This window comes from Danaus plexippus, chromosome 5, assembly GCF_018135715.1.
Source record: "Danaus plexippus chromosome 5, MEX_DaPlex, whole genome shotgun sequence".
Classification (NCBI taxonomy): Eukaryota; Metazoa; Arthropoda; class Insecta; order Lepidoptera; family Nymphalidae; genus Danaus; species Danaus plexippus.
In genome coordinates this window covers 8,552,705-8,573,580 of record NC_083539.1, presented here as the reverse complement: position 1 = coordinate 8,573,580, position 20,876 = coordinate 8,552,705, and the positions used below count along the sequence as shown (strand labels likewise).

Sequence of the window (20,876 nt, the reverse complement as noted above, 5' to 3'; positions counted from 1 at the left end):
AATGTACTTGCTAATGTACATTAAAGAAAAAATATTTAAACAGCTGTCAATCTACGACACGGGACAAACGAAGCGTTTCCCGTTTCTCATAAATAATCTATGTTACTAGGAATAATGTGTGAGGATTTTTTAATGAAAATTATCTGTAGTGTAGTGTGGTGATGCCAACCGAGACGAAGCTTACGATGTCTTTTATTGAACAAAAGGATATTTTTGAGTCTTATCCTTCTATATAACATAAATTCTTGCAAACGGGAATAAAAATCAAAAGACCCGCTGACTCGGTTGTCTCTACAACATATGACTTAAAAATATTAGTTATTTATCATTTAATGTAATTAATTTCTTATTTTTTATACTTTTCTATTAATCTACAAATCTAAATCGTGGTGACCTAGATGTTAAGGGGCGCCTCTCATGAATGAGAGCGCAGATTCGAACCTGGCAAGTATCTACCATAGTGATTATTTCAAAATTATATGTGTTTTCTAAAAGTATCATACACCACTGACTGAGGGTGAAGGAACACATCGTGAGGAGCCCTAGGTTAATAATTTCAAATTATAAGTTGGAAAAGATGCAACGTGGTAAATAATGCCACCTTACCTTACCTTCTCCGTGAGAGAAGAAGCCTTTGCACAGCAATAGGCAGGTACATAGTGATGATAAATTTACTCCTTATAAATAAGTATTTTTAATTTCCGCAAAGGACAAAGTTTTATAATAAAATTGACCTACATATCAGAAAAATATTGCAATGGTCAAAAACTGCAACCCATTATCGGTTCTATTGGTTAAAATAATTAAGATATCTTTGGTGATGTCACAAACGTCTAATAAAATAGGTAGGAACCTATTAACAAAGGTTTGTATTAAAAGATACTAAAAAATATACATCCGATACATCTTACGTCGTGATTTCTTACTAAAATTTTACTTCCAGCTTTAAATTCTTTTGGGTGATGTCTTGGTCACATCTTGTTGACTCCTCGCTTACCGCGACACGTCTATACATAAGATACTTTTTAATTACTTGACTTGTATGTACTAGGACAATGCTAATGAGTAGTATAATATGATGCAAAATATTGGTCTTTCTAGATGGATAAATCACATAAAGACAAGTGTAACCGTAATAACCTCAAGTGCAGTAAACAAAGTAACAGAAGAACTCTTCAGTTACCTCACAATAACATTTTTAATGCTATATTTTTTCTCATTCTCTTTACAGTAATATTAATACTGTAATATATTATATATGAGGATCTATATATGCAATCTTTAATAGTTCTACTCTCTACTTTTATTTGAAATATATACTTGAGTAGATATTTTTTTCGGTTATCAAATAAGTAACCTATGTTAAAATATAATTTTTAACAAAATATGTAATCTATTGACATGGGACATTGTAGGTATTGATGATATTTGTGTTATACAAAGACGACAGCAAACAGAGTTGCAATAAAAAATATTATAATAGACTGATCGTGAGCAACAGGAATTGAAATAAACATAAGAGGCAAAACAAGTAATAAAATAAAACAGTTTTGTTTTGTTTAGTTACATAATCCGTTTATTGTTTCCTCAACTGGACGAGGAGACTCTGTCGACACAACCGAGACACAGCGCTCTCCTCTTTACGACGTAATTTGGCAGCCAGGCGAGACAGACTGAAGCGAGATTTGGGACGCTCTCTGCGAGGAGCTGGAAATATATATGTAACACTTCAAATTGGATAACAAGAAATACGTAACAAAACACTTTAAAACAAGTAAACAAGAGATATAAGGTTTTTCTTAGAGCAACGTTTCTTAAATATGAATCAAACCTTCTGCAATTCTCTGCCACGTCTCTCTTTCCACGTTGACCATACCAGTTGAGGCGCTTCGACCAAGCTCCGCTGGCGGCTGACTTTCCACATTAGACCCCTCACTCATACGACTCGAGCTATAATTTTTATTTAGTTATGACTATCATCTCCGACATAAATACTGCTCTTGACACAATTCTCTTAAAAGCATGTTGAATGTTGAAAGTTTTTACTCACCGATCAGCGGGCCGTAAATCACTGGCAGAACTCGTACCTTCCCTTCTCATAGGACTGGTGGAGGAAAGAAACCTTTCTCTCGCTACTCTTATTCGTTCGGCTCTTTCTGATAATCTAGCAACCAATTCCTCAGCTTCTCGCGACGGACTGGAGGTTTCGACGGTTGATAGTGATCGTTCAAAATAACAGGGATTCTGTGCCACGAATCGTGATATACAGGGTAGTACTGATTCCGATTGTTTTCTCAAGACGGCTACTTCAATTTCTGTACTTCCTTCTGAGGTTGCGTTATTTGCAGCTTTATTTGGTACAATTGTGTCCGAGCTGGTGGTTGTGTTCCGTATTGTCTCTTGACTGTCTTCAATGTTCGTCGGTACTTCTTCGCTCCCAGATTTTTCGGGATGTAAGGTATTGGCGCTATGGGATTTCAGTACTCCTTCATGTGTTTGACATGTTGGAGACAGACTTTTCTCCGCTGATGTCTGGTCTCGCCTTGTAAGTTGACAGGCGCTAGCTGATTTTTGAACTTCCCTCTCTAGAAATGGGTTGTTTCTAAACAAATAACGAACGTTTACCTGTTATAATGAAAAGGAATGTCTGATTTATGATTTTCTTTGAAATTTACCTAATGTTAACACCTATTGGCATATCAGGAGGCCGTCTTCGTTCAGATTTGGGTGAACGCCAAGCCGGTGAAGAAGCGCCACTGCTGGCGCCTGAGAGAGGCCCTAAAAAATTAACTGATTACTTATGACTGTTTTTATTCGATTTGTTAATATGATCTACACCTGAGTACAAACCTTCCTCATTAATTTTTTTATTGTATCGTTGTATCATTATGCGTATGGACGGAGAAGTTTCTTTCGGAGGAGGTTTACGTTGGGATGGTGGTGACAGTGGGAGTGGGGGCCGACTCCGAGGCCTTTGTTCCTCTTCCTGAAGATGAAGTGGTTTTTTTGATTTTCTACTGACTTTTGTTTCTACGTTTAATTTCTGGTCTGATGGACTGCGTGACTCGCTTTTGTTTTTAGACGGTCCCGGTGATCTAACTTCATCCAGATCTTCAACATCCACCGGTATTACAGCCCGAGGGACCGATTCTCCGCTACGCACAACGGGAGAAAAAATTTTCCTTGTTGTTTTTACAATAACTTCAGGGCATATATCTCGCTGATCCGGGGTTTTTAGTTTTAAGACAAATACCTAAAAAAATAATCGACTAAATAATTGCTCACAAGGTGTTATAATATGCAATATTTTATTTACCTCTCCATCGGAATCTGAATGTAGAGAAGCTGGAGGGGTTCTGGGCTTCTCGGATGGTCGACGAGGTCTTTTTCTTCTGCGAGGAATTTCAACAGTTACTGTATCTACTTCAGGCTCTGTATCACTTTCAGATGGTTTCGACTGTTCTCTTTCCAGCCTGGCTCTCGACTTGGATTTTTTCTTACCGTTACTCTTATCGGCTTCTTTGCGTTTGCTTTCTTCCTTTGCTTCCTCGTTACTATCCTTCTCGTTCTTGAAGTCTTTCAAGTTATCTTGTTTAATGGTTCTCAAGCTACATATTCTACTCGTCGACGGAGTGGCAGCATCTTTCAGTAAATTTGTTTCATCGACAGTGATTACAGATTCTTGTTTGTAGCGGTTGGAACTGCCTCGTTCTATTTCTTCAATAGTTTTTCTGATGAATTTAGCGTCTTCTTCAATACTAGCTTGTCGTATTATTTTGGATTTATGTGATTTTTCTTGCATTATTAACTGAAATAAAAAAATAATATAAAATTTAAAACATCGAATACAAAAAAATTATAAACACATTGCGCTACCTGATCTCGAGAGGTCTTTATTTTCATAGAGGAATATTCTTTAGACGGTGACTGCTTCAAATTTGGGGATTCTGAAAATACAACTGCGAAAATTCTATAACTGATGAATAGTTTTCTTTATTAAAATAATATGAAACGAATTTCTCAGAATATAATTTGATTTTAAATCCCTTACCAGCACCGTTAGACTGCAAGACAGCAGTTCCCGTCACGGCAGAACTGGTCTCACAGAGATGTCTTGCCTCCGCTCGTCCGTATGTATAAATAGGCTTCTGAGGCGTATGTCTTGGTGAAACTGCTACGAGAGGCGCGGCTGTGCAGATCTCCTCAGCCTCCACTTCTACTAGTACAGCCTCCCGAGCAGGCGTGTTGTCGTAGTCGGTGCAATGCAACTGAATATTGGTCACGTTTAGTTAGTTACCCTTAGAAATAGAATTTATAATGCTCGACAGATTAAGGGTCCCTATTTTGGGGTTACATTTATTTCGTCCGAATCAATTTATAAAAAATGTTACATGTGTCTTTAATACAATCAACCTTACATCACTTACTCAGAAAAACACTTACAGAATGATCTCTCTCATATTCCGAGTCGAAGTCATCTACATCATTTACGCTAAGACTAGATGCATGTACTCTGCCAGAGTTAGAAGGAGCCACACTGCCGTCAGACTGTGTGCGAGTCAGAGCTGGTAGCGTGACTTTGGCGCGGGCAGCACGGAGAAGGGCGGATGTTGAAGCTTCAGGGGCGATACCACGAGATTTCTCCCATTCATGCAATTTTCGAGTGAAAGAACGGGATATTCCTAGCAACAATATATAACATTAAATGTTGAGTTTTATGCCAATTGACCAATCACTAACAAAAGGTTCATACCATGAAATTTGAATAATCCTGTAGAAGTTTGTACTAGTACTTCATCCGGTTTCTCTTCTTCTTTCCAAGCGGGTACTGAATTCGTTTCTTTCATGCGCTTCCATTCGTCTATATAAAAGTAAATGTAACTAAGGAATGAGGTAATCTAGGAACGTGTATTTTAAGCGGTATTGGCGTTGAATTATTGAATGTTAGACAAATTATAACAAAGAAGCTTCGCAAGTCACACACGATCAGTCGTTTCACGTATTCAAATTAATTTTTATGGGTATCTGACAATTTTTAAGACTTTTATTCATTAATAATAAGTTGTCTTTTAACTAATAAAGTAAAAAATTACCCCATTTTTTTAGGAAGTCCTCGCTGAGATCCTGTCTGGCGGGAACTGGCGGTGGTTGTCTTACTCCCTTCATTCGCTGCCATTCTGCCAACTTCTTCCTGAAGTCAGCAGATAGCTGTTCTTCTGTCGCAACTGGCCTGATCGCTGATTGACAAAACAACTTAGTTATTTCCAATTATTTACAGTATTTGTTTTATGTCTGCAATCAAGATTATTGGTTGGTTGGTTGTTTTAAATATAGTCTTCATCTGTGCAAAGACGTGCACAGCATATTCTGAAAGTGTCGTATAGAATGGAGGAGACACGATCGAGGATTAATTTAGGAATGTAATAAAATTTTACAGCTTCGTCTGAAGTCACAATTAGGAACTTTCCTAGTAAATCTAAAACAACACAAATTTAATAAATGTAAACATTATCAACATTATAATACTAATGTTTTTCTTAATCTTCGATACGTCAAGTTATTTCGTCTGTCCGTCGTCACGGTTGTTGTAAAGTAATGGAAACGTCGGGTAACAAGTAAAAAAACACCTGAATGAACGTAAAGCGTAACTCATTCGAAAATCATAGTTTCATTTAAATATATACTTTCAAAATCCTCAGACATTATTATGTCAAGTTGTACGAAATAACAATAATAAATTGAACAGATAACAAATAATACAGACATTCTATTCCTATATTTATAACGAAACTAGTTTTTGGTAATAATATGTACTTTATTGTTAAAACCTCAAACTAATAATTTCATGGAAAAGCAAATAGTGTCATGAAATTTATTCTCTTTTTTTTTAATTTAATGTAATATTTTGTAGGTAGAAATTCTTTTTCTAATATATTAATGAAAGTTTATTAATTATAAATAAGTAATGATTTTAAAAGACCTTCTTGAAGAGCTGGAATCAATTAGTCTAGCAATCATTTTCTTAACAATGAGATAGAATGCCCGCCCATAATCGTCACCTACTATAGTATTTCATGATATATATATATGTATACACATTTATATACCTGCATATAATTTGCCTCGTCTGTCAGAAAACTCTCTCCCCAGACGCGTTTGAAGTGCAGCGTAATCTCTTGCTATTTCATCTTTAAAACCACTCGCTTCACAACCGCTGCTCACACCCTCTGTGTCTGTAAAAACATTTTAAATTAGAATAATGATTATTATATACAAGAACGACTAAAGGAACCCCAATAATGTATCTTAAATATATGAAGTACAATTGGATATTGATATTTTACCTACTTGTTGATTTTGGCATACGTAAATAGGTTTAATTTCGGTCCCTAATAAACACAATACCTTAGACTATTGTGTTTGGTTAGAATGACATAAGTGTTGTCAAATTTCTTGTAAATATGTAACCCAGACAAAAGTATTCAAATAAAATTATTATAACTTTATATATATATATTATAATTCTTCGACATAGTTTCAAAATTTGAAATGTAACAAATTGAGATATTAAAATATGTAAGTATTATAGTTGTTTCTAGTAAGGAAAAGTCCGACGAGCAGATCCAACACTCCTCGATGTATAAAACAAACCTTAGAATTTCAGTGTAGATCATACACATTCATTGTGGCGATACTTTATGTATGCAACAAACATTTTTTTTGGATTAAACTTAATTACAAAACGTGTGTTGAAATGATTTAATCATATTTTGTGTGCAAAGGTTTATTTTATTTAAAATAATGCACCTTGCAGGCTGTCCCGAGGGCTACGAACAAATGTTTGTAAACATTTACGTCTCCATCTTGCTAGCTCTCCTCGTTTACTGTTATGTAAGATACTAAGCATTAATACACATAATTATTATCACGTAAGTCCTGCTTACAATATATGGTTACAGGTAAATCACAACGATGAGTTCACTGCGACAGCGTCAGTTATACAGCAGATCTGGTCGGGGGACTGCAGGTTGTCCTGCAGACAGAGCGAGTATAGTGGCATCAGTGGTCTAAGCGGGTTAAGGCAGGGCGTGTTCCAGGAGTCCACTCTACTAGACCGGGACAGTCCAGGTCCCAGCGCTTGCGTCTGCGATACTTGCCCGTGCTCGGTTTTAGAGAAAATTCTCATGTAATACTAATATTCCGCTGTCTTTAGTGATCATTGAATAATAGTTTGAAAAAAAAATCCCGTCGTCTGTGTAGATTTAACTGCGGTGATACGTCATTTATTAATAATACAAACTTCCTGGAATTCCTAAATCAGTATGTTTATTAATTTCGATTCAATTCAAATTCTGTTTCAAATAATATGTTACTTCTATATCCATATGTTTTGTGTGCAAATCTAACCAATATGAATTTTTCTCGCCTTCATTCACAGCATTTGCAGTCCCGTTAGAAATTTATATTCTCAATTAATAGATCTGATGTCCTCTTACTACTGTGAATTTGTGACCATGGTGAGACACAGCTTGAGCTTAAAGTCAGATTGACAATATTCTGCGTGCGATTTATTTAAGAGTCGATTCTTCTGTTGTAGGCGACGGATATGTTGACGCACTTGGAACAAATAGTAAACTGCGGTGTGGCGTGTCAGAGACAGTCACGGGTAATGTTGTGTATGCAATCCATTAACAAATACAACCGGGTCTAATATTACAATCTTAATATAAACTTGCTCAAAGCCGTGACGTTATTAACGTGAAGTGTGATAACTTAATCTGTTCCAGCTGACATCTTTAAAATTGGACTCCGCCGAAAACATCAACTTTACAAATTCTACAGCTGTGAGAAAAGATTCGTTGAGAGTCAACAAGGATTTATTAAATATAAAACCATCTTCAATATCTTTCCGAAAAAAGTCTGAAGATGAATTGAAGAAGATAGAACTGCGCTCCAGCACAGGAGCTCACGACATAGCAGCGAAGCTACCCACGGACAACCAGAAGCCTGTTTCTGAATCAAGAGAATCCCTCTCGTCTTCGAAAAATTGCTCGAAGTGCGTCGAGAAGGGCAAAGTGTGTATGAGACACTGTCCGCGCGTCAAAGATAAAGACAAATAAAAATAGATTTAAATTTTCATATATCTTTCCTTATTTCGACATCCCACTAATCAAGTACAGAGGGTGATAAATAACCTGATAACATGTATCCTCTTTACAATACAAATGTTTCATCAAGTCTTAATGTCAATATTGACAAACCTTTTCTAATTGTAGTTAAATTCATAAAGTTAAGTTGTATAAAATTTTTGTATATTTACATAATAGATTTTTTCGTGTTTTTTCTTACGTTTAAGAAGAAGTCATTTATTGGCAATGTAAAGTTTGTGAAATTAATGAAGATGGATTCCATCGCCGTTTGCTCTCGTCAAAGTAAATTCGTTTCTGAAGCGTTTTGCTATTTAATAACATATGACATTAGCTCATGCAGGTGCATTGAAGGCTCAGAACGATGATTACCGTATACTTCATTAGTTCTGTTTTTTCAGAGGGTGTCTTTTCATTGTTATCAATAGTGAAGGCATCGATTTTCGCTGTAGTAGCTGTTTTTGTTCTGGTAATACTCGTTTATTATATTCCAATATTTACGTACACTTAAATGAAGAAATTCTTATTTTTTTTATATATTGCAGTGTATGCCCCTCGGCGACCCGAGTAACTACTGTGATTATAGTGAAACAGATCCTGCAGGACAAGGCACAAAGTGCTCTCTTTGCGACGTTTATTTCCTATGGACTAGGTGAGTCGGATGACCTTAAGTTAAATACACACACATAAAATAGGCCAGGTCTAAAAAAACTTCCTCATATTACATTTCAGACTGGCGAGAAACACTGCGAGAGCTATAGATTTCGTGTTCCGTGCACTGAAAACCGTTCTCTATCAGACTAAACTGAAGGTTGTATTCATCGTACTCTCATACATACAGTTAAATATATAAGTCTTCCTCGGATTAAGACGTTAAAAAATCCTTTTAACAGATGTATTCGATTCTGGAAAAGATTGACAAAGAGGACTTATGTCGATCAATCTGTTGTTCTGAAAGTATCGTAAGTCATAGAAAATGGTAGTTTTTGAAGTTGATTCGATGGTAGATATCATTGTGTTATTATTTTGTTCAGTATTGTGTAGAGGCTTAATGTTATGTCCAGGATTCTGGTGATCACAGGAGGGGGTCATGCAGGTGCAAGAGAAAATGCAGCAGGATAAAATAGCGCGGAAACTAAAGCGGAACTATTTGTTATATTGATGAAACAAGTCCAAAAAAATAAGAAAACGAGATTTGTTTTTTGATTTCTATTTATGAGAGTAGTTGTTTCGATTGCGAAACATATCAAACCACACAAGTATATAATGAATGCTTGAACTGTTAAACATTTACGACGCGTTTCGAAACATCGACTAATACTAAAAAAAAGCGAGCAAAGAATTTATTTCCGTTCAGAAATCATGTAAAGTCGGATGGCTATAAATTTTTTTTATATCGTTTACAATTCTCTATCTTATGATATCGTAGTCGGAGTATTTTGGTCGCGTTTATTTTTAGCTTATTGAGAAATTTAGCGACGCCATGAGCTACAAGAATCCGCTTTATGTTTCTTTTATATTGGCGAGTACATTTCTTGAATTCTAGTTGTAGTTCGTAGTGTTGTCCGAGTCGTGTTATGTTTAATTTGATATTTATATTACGATATTTTATTTAAAAATTTTCATCAACTATTTTAATATCTTTATAAAATGTTATTGTATTGTAATGACAGTTATAAATGTTAAATTATTTAATGAGTTAGTTTTATTCTGCTCACAAGATGTGACATATTACAAGTGTAGTTTTAATATTTCTTTTGATATTTGAAATAAAATTGCTTTCTTAATATTATGCAGAATTATGTATTAATAAACTAATCAAGATCCCATAGCTTCTAGCTGATGTTTATTTAACATTCTTATATTGGCTTCTTACAAGTGTTTGAACATTTCCTGTTCGGCCAACATCCAATTTTGCAGATCCTATGCCCCAAATACGGAAAAATGACAAATTTTTGATTTAAAGACTTCAGATGTCATTTCCTCTAAAACTACAGAAGTTAACAAGGTGCTGACTAAGATGTCATACAAACATCTCTTTATAATAACACTATTGTTGAGAAACCAGTACAATGTAGAAGCTCAGGGGTGTTGGTGGTCTATCAATAAAACTATTTATTTGCGGTCATTTAAGATATTTTTTGCTGTTCGAGCCGCGAATGGTCTTAAAGCAGGAGAGGAAGCGGTTGATGAAGTTATTGAAGATGAAATAACTCACAAACTTGGTGAAGACCTGCTTCAGAGTCTCGAGAGGAAGTTTCAGGTTGACCTTGAAAGGTGTGAAAAGTTCATAATAGCCTACACAAGAAACGGCTAAGATATTTAATTTTACCGTCAATAATAACAAATCAAAAATTAAAAAGCTATCGAAATATCGAATAGAAAATATGTCCATTGCCACGAAAAGGACTTAAAGCTGCAATAAACTGAATATAGCGATTTAATTGCTTTAAAGCAAGGTCAAAATAAGTTTTTCGTTCTGTATTTCGTACTTGAATTTTAATTTAAGCATCAAATGTTGATTAAATGTTAAACAACTATATAAAATATCGTATATACCGAATGAAAGTTGGTTTTCGTAAAGGTCCATGGATATGGTGCTCACAAAGATAAAATTACTGCTGCAAAATGGTACGCAGCACATCCAGGACAAACTGGCTCATATACAAGAAGCTTTGGATATGATGAAGGTCAATGGAGAAAACCAGGTAGCAATCGTAAGAAAGGGGCAGAAAATTGAGGTTATAAGTGGAATTGAAATTAATTTTTGCAAACCGTTAAAGGTGGAGTCATGTCTGTCAAAGAAGCAGAATGAGACATCAGGTTTGGCGGAGAAGGCGCTCCACCAGATGGTGGTGTGTGGGTACGCATTGATAGGGCAGGACCCTGGCCAGGCTGTCCGTAAAGTTGGGCATTTGAAGAACATGATAGGACAAGGCATTAAACCGGTAATGTATATCACATATATATTATAATCAAAATAAAAAATAATCTTATTATAATGATATAATCGTTGGCTATTCTCACTGTCCCAGACTAACCAATAAAATTTCCCACGCAGATAAACAACTATTTAATTGAATCGTTAGGTTTAAAATAGATGGAAATGTTTTTAACTATAAGAGCAATGAAATGAAAATTTTCAGTTACTCGAACAAAAGAAAGAGATTTATAGGCTTCTAAAAGTCTGCGGACATGACCACGACTCTTTGAAGAAGGTCATAAAATGCGTCATATCGAAGGTGAGATTTGCTTGAGATGACACATCTGTCTGTGAGAGGATTATATGAGTAATTCCTTTATATTTCTCAAATACTGTTTGATCGTCGTTTGTTTCGGTTTAAAAACATATTGGACGTTTATTTCACGATCAGAACCACGAGGTACTTCGTATAAATAGCTCGAGCGTTATCATGTTGTTTCCTATAGACTATAAAATATTTCAGGTAGATTAAGAGCGTCATAGTTTAATTTTTCTAGTTTGATTTTAACCAGACCACGTAAGAATAAGAAATAAAGAGCAAGTTGTTTGAAAATTGAGAAGAAAAATTACTAACAATGAGCGGCTGGTCGACAAGTGAACTGTGATGTTGGCCGTTCCTTATCAATAAGTTATGAAAATAAACAGATGTACATATGTATTAATTTGTATATTTAGGTTCACAGTGCCGTAGTTGTTACAGCCGATAGCGGTGTTGGATCTAGATTGATTCCTAAAATAAAACGTATCAGACCACCATTTAATATTTATTAGTCGAATATTTACACGAAACTTTCCATGGAAATTTATACGCGGAACGGTAACAAGTCTCAAAACATGAAAACCCGATTTCATTTTACAACTTTTGACACCATTCGGATTTCAGATATCCGATGTCTGATATTTTTAAATTTATTTCACTAAACTAACGTATATATGTGTATGTTTTAACAGTCACCACTTATAAAGTCAACTATGATGGAGATCAGTGGCAAATTAATAGATGGAGTTGTCGATTTGACAAAACTAATGGCCCATGGAGCGATGCATGAAGCCTGCCTCATTGAAGTCATTAAAACTATAGAGGATGAGGCTTCGGAACTCGTCAAAGAAATCGGGAAATGTGCTTTCGGTGGCAGTCTCCAGGACGTCGATAACTTTATCAGTGACAACAATGCAACGATATTGGATGTTTCAAACAAGAAAGATAATGTTAACGGTACGAGAGCCACTGAAATGCAAGACCTGTTGAGGAAAATGCTACGAGGTGAAGAAGAACAGAGGGAAGAAATAAAAAAACAATTTGTTAATCTTAAGTCTGAGGACACGAACGTGGTCTAAAGAATTTTTTGTTGGATTAGTTTGTTTCTTTACTAAACTTCTTGTGTGGCTTACAGCATCGATTTGATCTTTAAATCTTTAATTACTCTCCATACGTTAAACACCAAATCTAATAATAATTTAATATGAAAGAGGTCACTTGTGAAACATTTACGTTTACTATAAAGATGATAACGTCCAGTTGTGTTTACATTGCTATATCTGTTATGCTAATTATAAATATGTTCGAAGCGGGGCCGTTAATGTATTTCAAAGATTCGGTTTATTCTTTTGATATCAAAGTGGCTGTCGATTTAATAAATTTCTGTCTTAAATTGATGTTTATTTTATTTACATTATTACGAGTAAATGTTTAAAAAGATGTATGTTTTTATTTGTATCTGAAACGTAAAAACGTGCTACCAATATTTGATCGTTTATAGGAAGTCTTACAGTCAATATAAACCTATTGTTATGATGTAGGTACACGCAAGTCGTCCTTTACCTTATTTATTCAAGACGAACTCAAAATATGTTGGTGTTAAACCTAAAAACCTAAAAAGCAGGTCCATCTGAAGCTGGCTCCCGGCCAACTGTCAGAGATGAGAGACGACGTAGGACGTTCACCTTATAGGATGGTTGAAATGAGAAAATAGATTTGAGATTATTTGATAAAGGTATTAGTTTTATTATGTTATTGTTGCAATTGTTTACCAATTACATTGGTGTATGAAATTTATTGCGTGCGTGTGAGTTAACAAATTAATGTTTGTGATTAAGGAATAAGGATGTAGACGACTACGATTTTATCGATTAAATATTGAAAAAGTTGATACATTTTTGTATGAAATTATCTATACGTTTTCTAAGGAGTACAACTTAAACACTTGAATAGTGTTAGTATTAGGTAGTAAACGGATCTTATGGTTATTATTAATAAGCCATCTTTAATCAAACGCCAGTGTGGTCGACGATGCTTTCATCACCAGTAATTGTCGAATCACGCCCATTTCTGAATCACCCTCAACACTGACACATTGTAGCTTGAACCAAATCAAATTGTGGTTACATTAACTTGCTATTTATGTTAAATCTATTATTAATGGAACGGATACTACGCAACGGTCAGGATATTAATATTTAAACAGAAAACAGTGAACACAGCATACGTGTGGTTATTCAGAGGTTTTATACGATATTACTATGAGAGTGATTACATATACTACAGATATTTGCTACCACCATCTCTAATTCTGAAAACATAAGCAATCTGCAACTGTATCTTTATTTAACTGATTGTTTAATTTTTTTTCTAGCTTTGTTTTTACATTTCTCCGTCTGCTAGGTTTATTCTGTGTTTTAAACTAAACCTGGTTTTCTCGGATATCTAATTAGCCTAAGAAGTATGTTTCCGTCACACACCAGTCCCTGATCAAGGTCGTAGCCGCAACGCATTATACATTTGTTTATCAATCCCAGACTGGGATCCTATCATCTGTTAATATCATAATAATATTGTGTAAGTGTTCGTATTTCGGTAGCGTTACTCACAGGGTTTAGTGGGCACTAGTAACGCTAAGCAATCAAAGACCACGTCATCGTCAGCTAGCGAAGTATCTCATTACCAAGCTATGTGTTGTGTATAATATCAGTTATTTTCGATTCCCTTGCAGCTTTGTACTGAACTGTTTCAGTTTGTAGCTACATTGTAAGTCCTTTTAACACGTGTGTTAATATATTTCGTTTAGATCGTTACACATATATTGTTTTATATTATAAACGCTGCAGGAAATCGTATGGAATTTAAATGTAAATTTCATTATTTATGTTTGACTAAGTCTACTACTCACTACTCACCTCCGTCAGTGAAGAAGGCAGAATGTCTATTAGGACTTGAGGGTACGGAAGCAGAGGCTGATGTGAGAAAAGCTCGCTTGACCCTCGTCCACTTGGAATCCCTAGGCGTTCTGTGCTGTGGAGGTCGAGCTCCCAACTCCAGGGAACGTTGTTTACGAAGAACCGGATGAGAACCCTCGGATTCTGTACGTGACAATAATTATCATAAAAATCGTTATCGATTGAACCAGATGTATAGAACCTCGCTTATCGTGATATTAGACGATTATTATAGTTACGTATTTGAATTTATTAGTGGGGTATTAATGAGATTTATTTAGATTTTGGAGGCCGAGCTGCTCCACTTCGGCAGTTGAATAAGAGCCAGCTTTGATGACCGATAAACAATTTGCAATTTGAATGTTTGTAGATCGTATTAAAGCACTAACAGCCTTGTACAGACATTGATATAATAAAAACATGTAACTGGGATGAGATGAGATGAGATAAGATGAGATGAGATGAGATGAGATGAGATGAGATAATATGTTGTAATGATACTTGAAATTTATAGTTTTATAATTTTTAAGTGTACACTAAAAGGAAATTTATAGTCCCAACTATTGGACCATTTACGCTTGTATACATCATTTAATACTTAATGATGGTGTAGGGAAGAATCAATGAGATGAAGTCTTATTTATGTTGATGCTAATATATAAATTTCTTCCTTCAATATTTTTCTTTACTTTATAGAAGCAATAAGTTACTTATTTCTTCTGTGAAGTAATAAATGTTATTAAGATACCTTCACTAATTATCGGACTGTGTAAAAGTTTTCATGTAGAAATACTACGTAATATATAAGTTATAATTTTTTCATTATAATAATTGATCTAAAATTTATTGAATAAACTACTTAGCGTACAATAACAATACGATTTTATATGTTACTATTAAATATTATTTAAATGGAGTAAAATTAATTTTATTCATACCTAGTTCTTCAGACGAAGGTATGGTCAGGGTCAAAGCTGGAGGCGCGTCGCTGTCAGCACCGTCACTGAAAGACCGTCTTCTCGCGGGCACCACGTCTGGAGAACCCTTGGGTCCTCTGGTCTTCTTCTTTACAGATTCTCTATGCGTCTGTATAATGTCTCTCATCTTAACCCAAGGACTCTTGTGGAGCTTGTTTGGAGACGGCGATGTTGAACTGTCGTCCTGGATCAAATGGAATCAATTTATTTCCATGTCTCTTGGGCATTGTCGCAATATTTCGTGATAAGCAATATCTATTTATTGTTGTAAACAGTTTAAGTTGAGTCTATAGAAGTTTCTTATAGGTTATTATAGATTAAAATCTTATAGAATAAAATTTCTCATAGGATAATGTTTTATCGGTGTGTATGTCTTTAAGTAAATCACCTGCATCGGAGCTTGTAAATAAATATTGTCTTGATCGTCACTCCTCACACCACTTCGCCGACAAGTTCCTGTGAGATTAAATTGGAATAATTGTGTGATATAGACGCGGCAGTTATTTGTTAGTGCGACATAAAAGTTATTTATAATATGAACTAAAACTATTTTACGTTTCAAGCTATTCACAATTGTTAAATCAGTTTTCAGTCTGAAGAACATCGTGTCTTAAGTGAACAATGCTTTCGATAAGTTTGTGTAACAGAATCAGCTTCATAAACACGTGGCGTCAACAGCCTTCCGTGTATATTTGATATGTGACTATAATCGAAACAAATTTCATACATTTTGGTTAATTCTATCTAAGAATGTAGACATTACGACCAGTACGTCATATAAGTCCGCGACCAAGTGAATGAATTCCAATTCACCTGATTCCATCCTCAGTTCTTCGCAGGAGGAGTTCGGGGTGAGTGATATGGCGCTTCCAGGTGTCAAACTCGCGGAGTCCCTCGGATCAGGGTTTGGCAGAGTGCCAGGAGTGGAGCCGGCGAGGGCCACAGCACCGACCATAGCCCCAGCTGCAACTGCAGCTGCTCCCCCTAGCGTCGAAGCTGGCCATTGTGCCTTCTCCCATCTGTGTACATTAAGATACTGTTAATCATTAAGCGTCACAGAAAGCATCCATTTTGAGTTAAACTATGTGGCACTTTACATTTATTGGGAATGAATTCGTCTTCATTTTTATTTTAAACAGTCTAATATCGGAATAATTATAATGTGAAGACCGTATAGCATAAATATTTATCAATTTTTTTTTGTATTGAGTTTGAAAATATCATTTAGTTAAGCTTTTTATTTCGCTGTTTTTTTTTAATATAATTAATACCACAATCATGTCACTTATTTGTTATTATTTGAAGTCTTAACGGGTTTTGGAGTTTGATGTAAGTTCTTGGGACATTGTAACCGGCATAACATTAACTGCAACCGATTTTTGAAACCCTTTTGGTTTGGGTTTCTAAATTATTATATTTTGGCGATGACATTCTTAATGTTACCGATGTCGAGCATTTAATTTAATATATTTTATAGTTAGAAATCATCTAAATTCGTCAAAAAAATACATACAGGTAAAAGCTTCAACGAAATAGAATGAAATAAGTTGTTGGTTGTATATTTGACATACTTTAATGCGAACACGTTAAACATTTAAATCTCTTAAAATTATTTACATTTTCTAAGATAGCTTTTAATTTCTCCGTATGTCATAGTTGTAATATACTATTAAAAAAAAAAATCTCCCATTTTTATTATTACAATTCAACCTAAATGAAATTAATATTTTTTGGATTACTACACCTTTTTTTTAATTATATTCACGGGCAGACGAGATGTGCCACACGTGATGACCATACTATGTGTCACATCTCGTCTGTCCGTGATCACGGATGACCATACTATGTGTCACATCTCGTCTGTCCGTGATCACGGTTGCTGCAGAGTTACCGAAACGTCGGCAGTATGTAGTTTTTAAACATAATAAAATACGCGAAGTAATCCGAAAAATATAAGTTTCATTTAAATTAAAACTCGCGAAAGTCTTAGATCTCATTATTATTAGACCTACTTGATAAGACTTGATACATATATACTTTTAATGTTATAAATATACTTTTTTGTAAAGTCGTGATAGCCTGAAGATTAAGGCCCGCCTTATATGTACTTCCTAAGAGTATATAGATACCACTGACAGACGGTGAAGAAAAACATCGTGAGGAAAGCTGGACTAATAATTTTCAAATTATAAGTTTGAAATCGCCAACCCGTCTTGAGCAAGCGTGGTGATTAATGCCCTAACCTTCTCCATGTGAGAAGAGGCATTTGCTCAGCAGTGGGCTCCGATAGGCTGATGATGAATATATATGTATATTTGTCCATTTTAAACTTGAAAACACAATGTGTATTTGTTTAAGCGACCTTCACACACAAGCGCATAACTACTGAAAATGACCACATTAATTACAAACTAATTTTAGCTCGGCCTTTGTTATGAAATGTTTAAACTAATTTTGTTATTTTCATATTAAAGCTATAAATGTGACTTTAAACTAATAAACTTTCTATTAAGAACGTCTTCCGTCTTCGGTATTTATTATATAGGTATGTTATTTTTATTTTAATTATGAACCTTCTAAATATAACTTGGTATAGTTACCGCGTTTGTGTTTCCAAGTAGAATTCTTTTTCTGTCTCAAATCTTTGAAATGATTCATCCCGATAACAAACTATCCACAAGGAGAAGAATTTCTTAATCGGTTGCTGTCGTAACAAGCTTTTTTTAAGATGTCAAAGCCGTTTATCCAACATGAGAATCGATTAAATTAGAAAATATAGGATTGGAAATTCATCGACATCAGTGGGATTTAAACCTGCAACTCACTGAAACCCCGTCATGACTCGGTTAGGTGAGTTAAGCATTCTATACATGTAACGTGACGTCGGGACGGAGAGACATCTAAGACGTTTTCTTACGATAATCCTAACCAATATTTTCTAACATTGCAAGAAGGAACGTTGTAAATATGATAATTTCTTGTTAAGTTTCCGAAAACATTGGAATTTACGTTGTATATGTTTTAGTTGTTCTATAATGAACGTCAGCGTGCCAAGTAACAAGATAAATCCATGAGCCAAACTTTTAAAATTCTCTTGTGTGCATAAATTGATGAACCACGAACAGCTATTTCCTCTTATTGCATTGTTGTCATTAAGACGACTACACGATATAAGCACTACAGGAAATGAAACATCGCATTTTATTACTCCGCAACATTTATTTCGTTTTAAATGTTCTTTATTTTGGCTACTAAGAATTGCTCGCGGATCTTTCTACTTGTAAATTCAAGTTTGATTAAATCGATGTTATAGTCGCTTTTATATTGTTGTGATAGTTTTATTGTCTGCCTACTATTGTGATATATAATTGGCGGTTGCTAAGCCTTTTACGTATTTTTTGTATGTAAAATATAAATTTTTATTTGTTATCTCTTAAAGAAAAACAAAACAAATCTGTTTAGAGGCGGTGAACGGATGCAAACAAATAAATCTACCAATGAATACATTAGTTCACTTATGTGCAAATGAGATACATTCAAAAAAAAACTTTGCACCCTAAGTGTTAGTACTTTAATTCATATATATTTCAATAGAAAATTCATTTAAATTAAACAAAATCAGCTCAGTGTTGAGTGAAATTCGAGAACTTTTAAACAAATAGTTTAAAAATCAACATACTTGAACGCTGCTTTAACTCGAGTCCAGTTCGAGACTTTAGATTTGTCCACCTCTTTGCAGAAGATTCCGTCAGATCTCCTCCTCAGCGGAGTACCAGGACACACGTCACTTTCATCGCCACCAGCCGACCTAGATCTTTGTTTTCTTAACAACGAACCACCAAATCTAGTGTGGCCTTTCCACTTAGAACCAGTTCTCTTCATACTCCTACCACCAGATACCATGGAGTCAAAAATAGCTTGTCCATATTCACATTCCAGCTCTGCGTCTAGAGCTTCGTTTATGAGCTCCAATTCTTTGGTTTCATCTTTTAATTTTTCATTTTCTTGATCTATTCTTTTATGAGCACTATGGAGACGTTTTAAATGATTGACATCTCGGAGACGTTTCAGGAGACGAGCGTTTTGCTCCTTCAGGCTGACGAACTGGTCTAAAAGTTCGAGTAGTTTTTCCAACTGGTCTAAGCTCTCTAATGTATCTTTCGTCCTGGATGCTAAATCTTTACCTCGTTTGGATAGAGGATCATCTTTATCTTTTAATCTTTGAAGCATGCTTTCACACAAAGCTTCAGGATCTGTGGTATCGCCATCTGGTGTAGTCCAGGTATCTTCTGGAGTAGGTCCTGCTGTGCATGGCGAAGAGCCCTCAGCATCTGATGGTGTTTGTGGGTTCTTGACCGACAATGTTGCTGGTGGTTCACCTCTACGTCTTTTATGAAGAGAAGTACCGATTGGTGGCAGTTCAGATAGCTCTTTCTGCTCCTTCCGGCTGGGAGTTACCGATTTGTCTTCTTCTAAATTAACGATGACGTCATTACTTTCTTTCGATGACGTCATGTCCGAAAATTGCGGATGTCGGCCTGTACGTGGGCTATTTTTGAATGAAAATAAGCGCACGAGCACAACTTAATGTGGGGCAGATGTCGAGAATGCTATTGGAATGCATATGTAATTGTTTGAAGAAACACCAGCCTTTTATAATAACTTCCTAACAAACACAAAATGTTCTTAATACTAGCAATATAACTATTCAATTTATTCCATTAAAACGTTAAATGATGTCGATAACGTTAGCCATCAATTTATTCCTAGACACGTATATTATCTGGCGCTACACAAATAACTAAACAAACACTACACTATATTTGATATCGGTTCACATTAACATGTCGACGGCGCGGTTTATATACAACAACATCGAAATTAATGATTATTATAAATTAACGATAACTACGATCTTATGCAGATTAAATCAAACGACGGGGTTAATGTTTCCAAGTAAATCTACCGCCCAAGTGCGCGGGCGCAGCTCCCAAGGCGGGCGGTCGGACTGAGCCGGACTTTCACGGTTCCGACCGATGCATATTTATAACCAAAATGTTTTTCACCGCGTTAAGGAACTATCGGCTGTATGAGAACCGTCAAAAGGTTTCTTTATAATCACCTACTATATCTTTGTTACACTTTCTTCACATTATAAACTCTGATGCCATTAACCTATATTTTTTAACGGAATAAATTAACGTTTTGAACGACTGTCTCCTGTGCTACACGGAGAGCGAACGAACCGACGAAATTATTTATATAGAAAAAAATAAATATCTTACTTTATTTTGTATGTGGCATGCTGTAGCAAGAAGGGCTTTATGATATTGCAAATATAATATGAATGAAAAGCAACATTAAAATATCCATAGATTATACAAATGTCAGGAAAGGGACGAATAATTGTAAGTAAGTAATTGCCCTACGGTATCTTCTAGTCTAAGATGCCATATTAAATTATTAGTACTGTAATTATCAGTCTTTCAGTGATTCAATTCATTAAAATGTTTAAGTGGTAAGGTGAGTGGTAAGAGTAGCATGGGAAGACGGGAA

General features: G+C 35.2%; 3 protein-coding genes across 5 annotated transcripts; 2 read left to right on the top strand and 1 right to left on the bottom strand.

The window, feature by feature from the left end:
• Positions 1–1,554: 1,554 nt before the first annotated feature.
• On the bottom strand, positions 1,555–20,315 carry LOC116769102 (microtubule-associated protein futsch). Of its 2 annotated transcripts, none has more exons than XM_032660105.2 (17): positions 19,000–20,315; positions 16,134–16,339; positions 15,709–15,776; positions 15,282–15,504; positions 14,305–14,487; positions 6,108–6,233; positions 5,094–5,237; positions 4,754–4,861; positions 4,444–4,682; positions 4,052–4,268; positions 3,877–3,959; positions 3,317–3,808; positions 2,851–3,253; positions 2,676–2,778; positions 2,051–2,602; positions 1,832–1,950; positions 1,555–1,707 (listed from the first exon to the last, which is right to left on the bottom strand). In XM_032660105.2, exons 1-17 carry the CDS (start codon positions 19,833–19,835, stop codon positions 1,577–1,579), a joined length of 4,233 nt encoding a protein of 1,410 aa, XP_032515996.2. In that variant the 5' UTR covers positions 19,836–20,315; the 3' UTR covers positions 1,555–1,576. The 2 variants fall into 2 exon arrangements, with proteins under 2 accessions (XP_032515996.2, XP_032515997.2); XM_032660106.2 differs by having other exon boundaries at positions 3,877–3,947.
• LOC133320324 (uncharacterized) lies at positions 6,412–8,137 on the top strand. The gene is made up of 6 exons (XM_061528361.1): positions 6,412–6,576; positions 6,815–6,891; positions 6,960–7,186; positions 7,439–7,517; positions 7,598–7,666; positions 7,788–8,137. The coding sequence occupies exons 2-6, from the start codon at positions 6,838–6,840 to the stop codon at positions 8,118–8,120; spliced, it is 762 nt and encodes a 253-aa protein (XP_061384345.1). The 5' UTR covers positions 6,412–6,576; positions 6,815–6,837; the 3' UTR covers positions 8,121–8,137.
• LOC116769103 (uncharacterized) lies at positions 8,289–12,782 on the top strand. 2 transcript variants are annotated; one of them, XM_032660109.2, is made up of 11 exons: positions 8,289–8,432; positions 8,549–8,616; positions 8,693–8,799; positions 8,880–8,958; positions 9,041–9,109; positions 9,212–9,669; positions 10,282–10,424; positions 10,732–10,855; positions 10,931–11,095; positions 11,309–11,389; positions 12,082–12,782. In XM_032660109.2, the coding sequence occupies exons 6-11, from the start codon at positions 9,631–9,633 to the stop codon at positions 12,466–12,468; spliced, it is 939 nt and encodes a 312-aa protein (XP_032516000.2). In that variant the 5' UTR covers positions 8,289–8,432; positions 8,549–8,616; positions 8,693–8,799; positions 8,880–8,958; positions 9,041–9,109; positions 9,212–9,630; the 3' UTR covers positions 12,469–12,782. The 2 variants fall into 2 exon arrangements, with proteins under 2 accessions (XP_032516000.2, XP_032515999.2); XM_032660108.2 differs by having other exon boundaries at positions 8,293–8,432; positions 11,294–11,389.
• Positions 20,316–20,876: the final 561 nt, after the last annotated feature.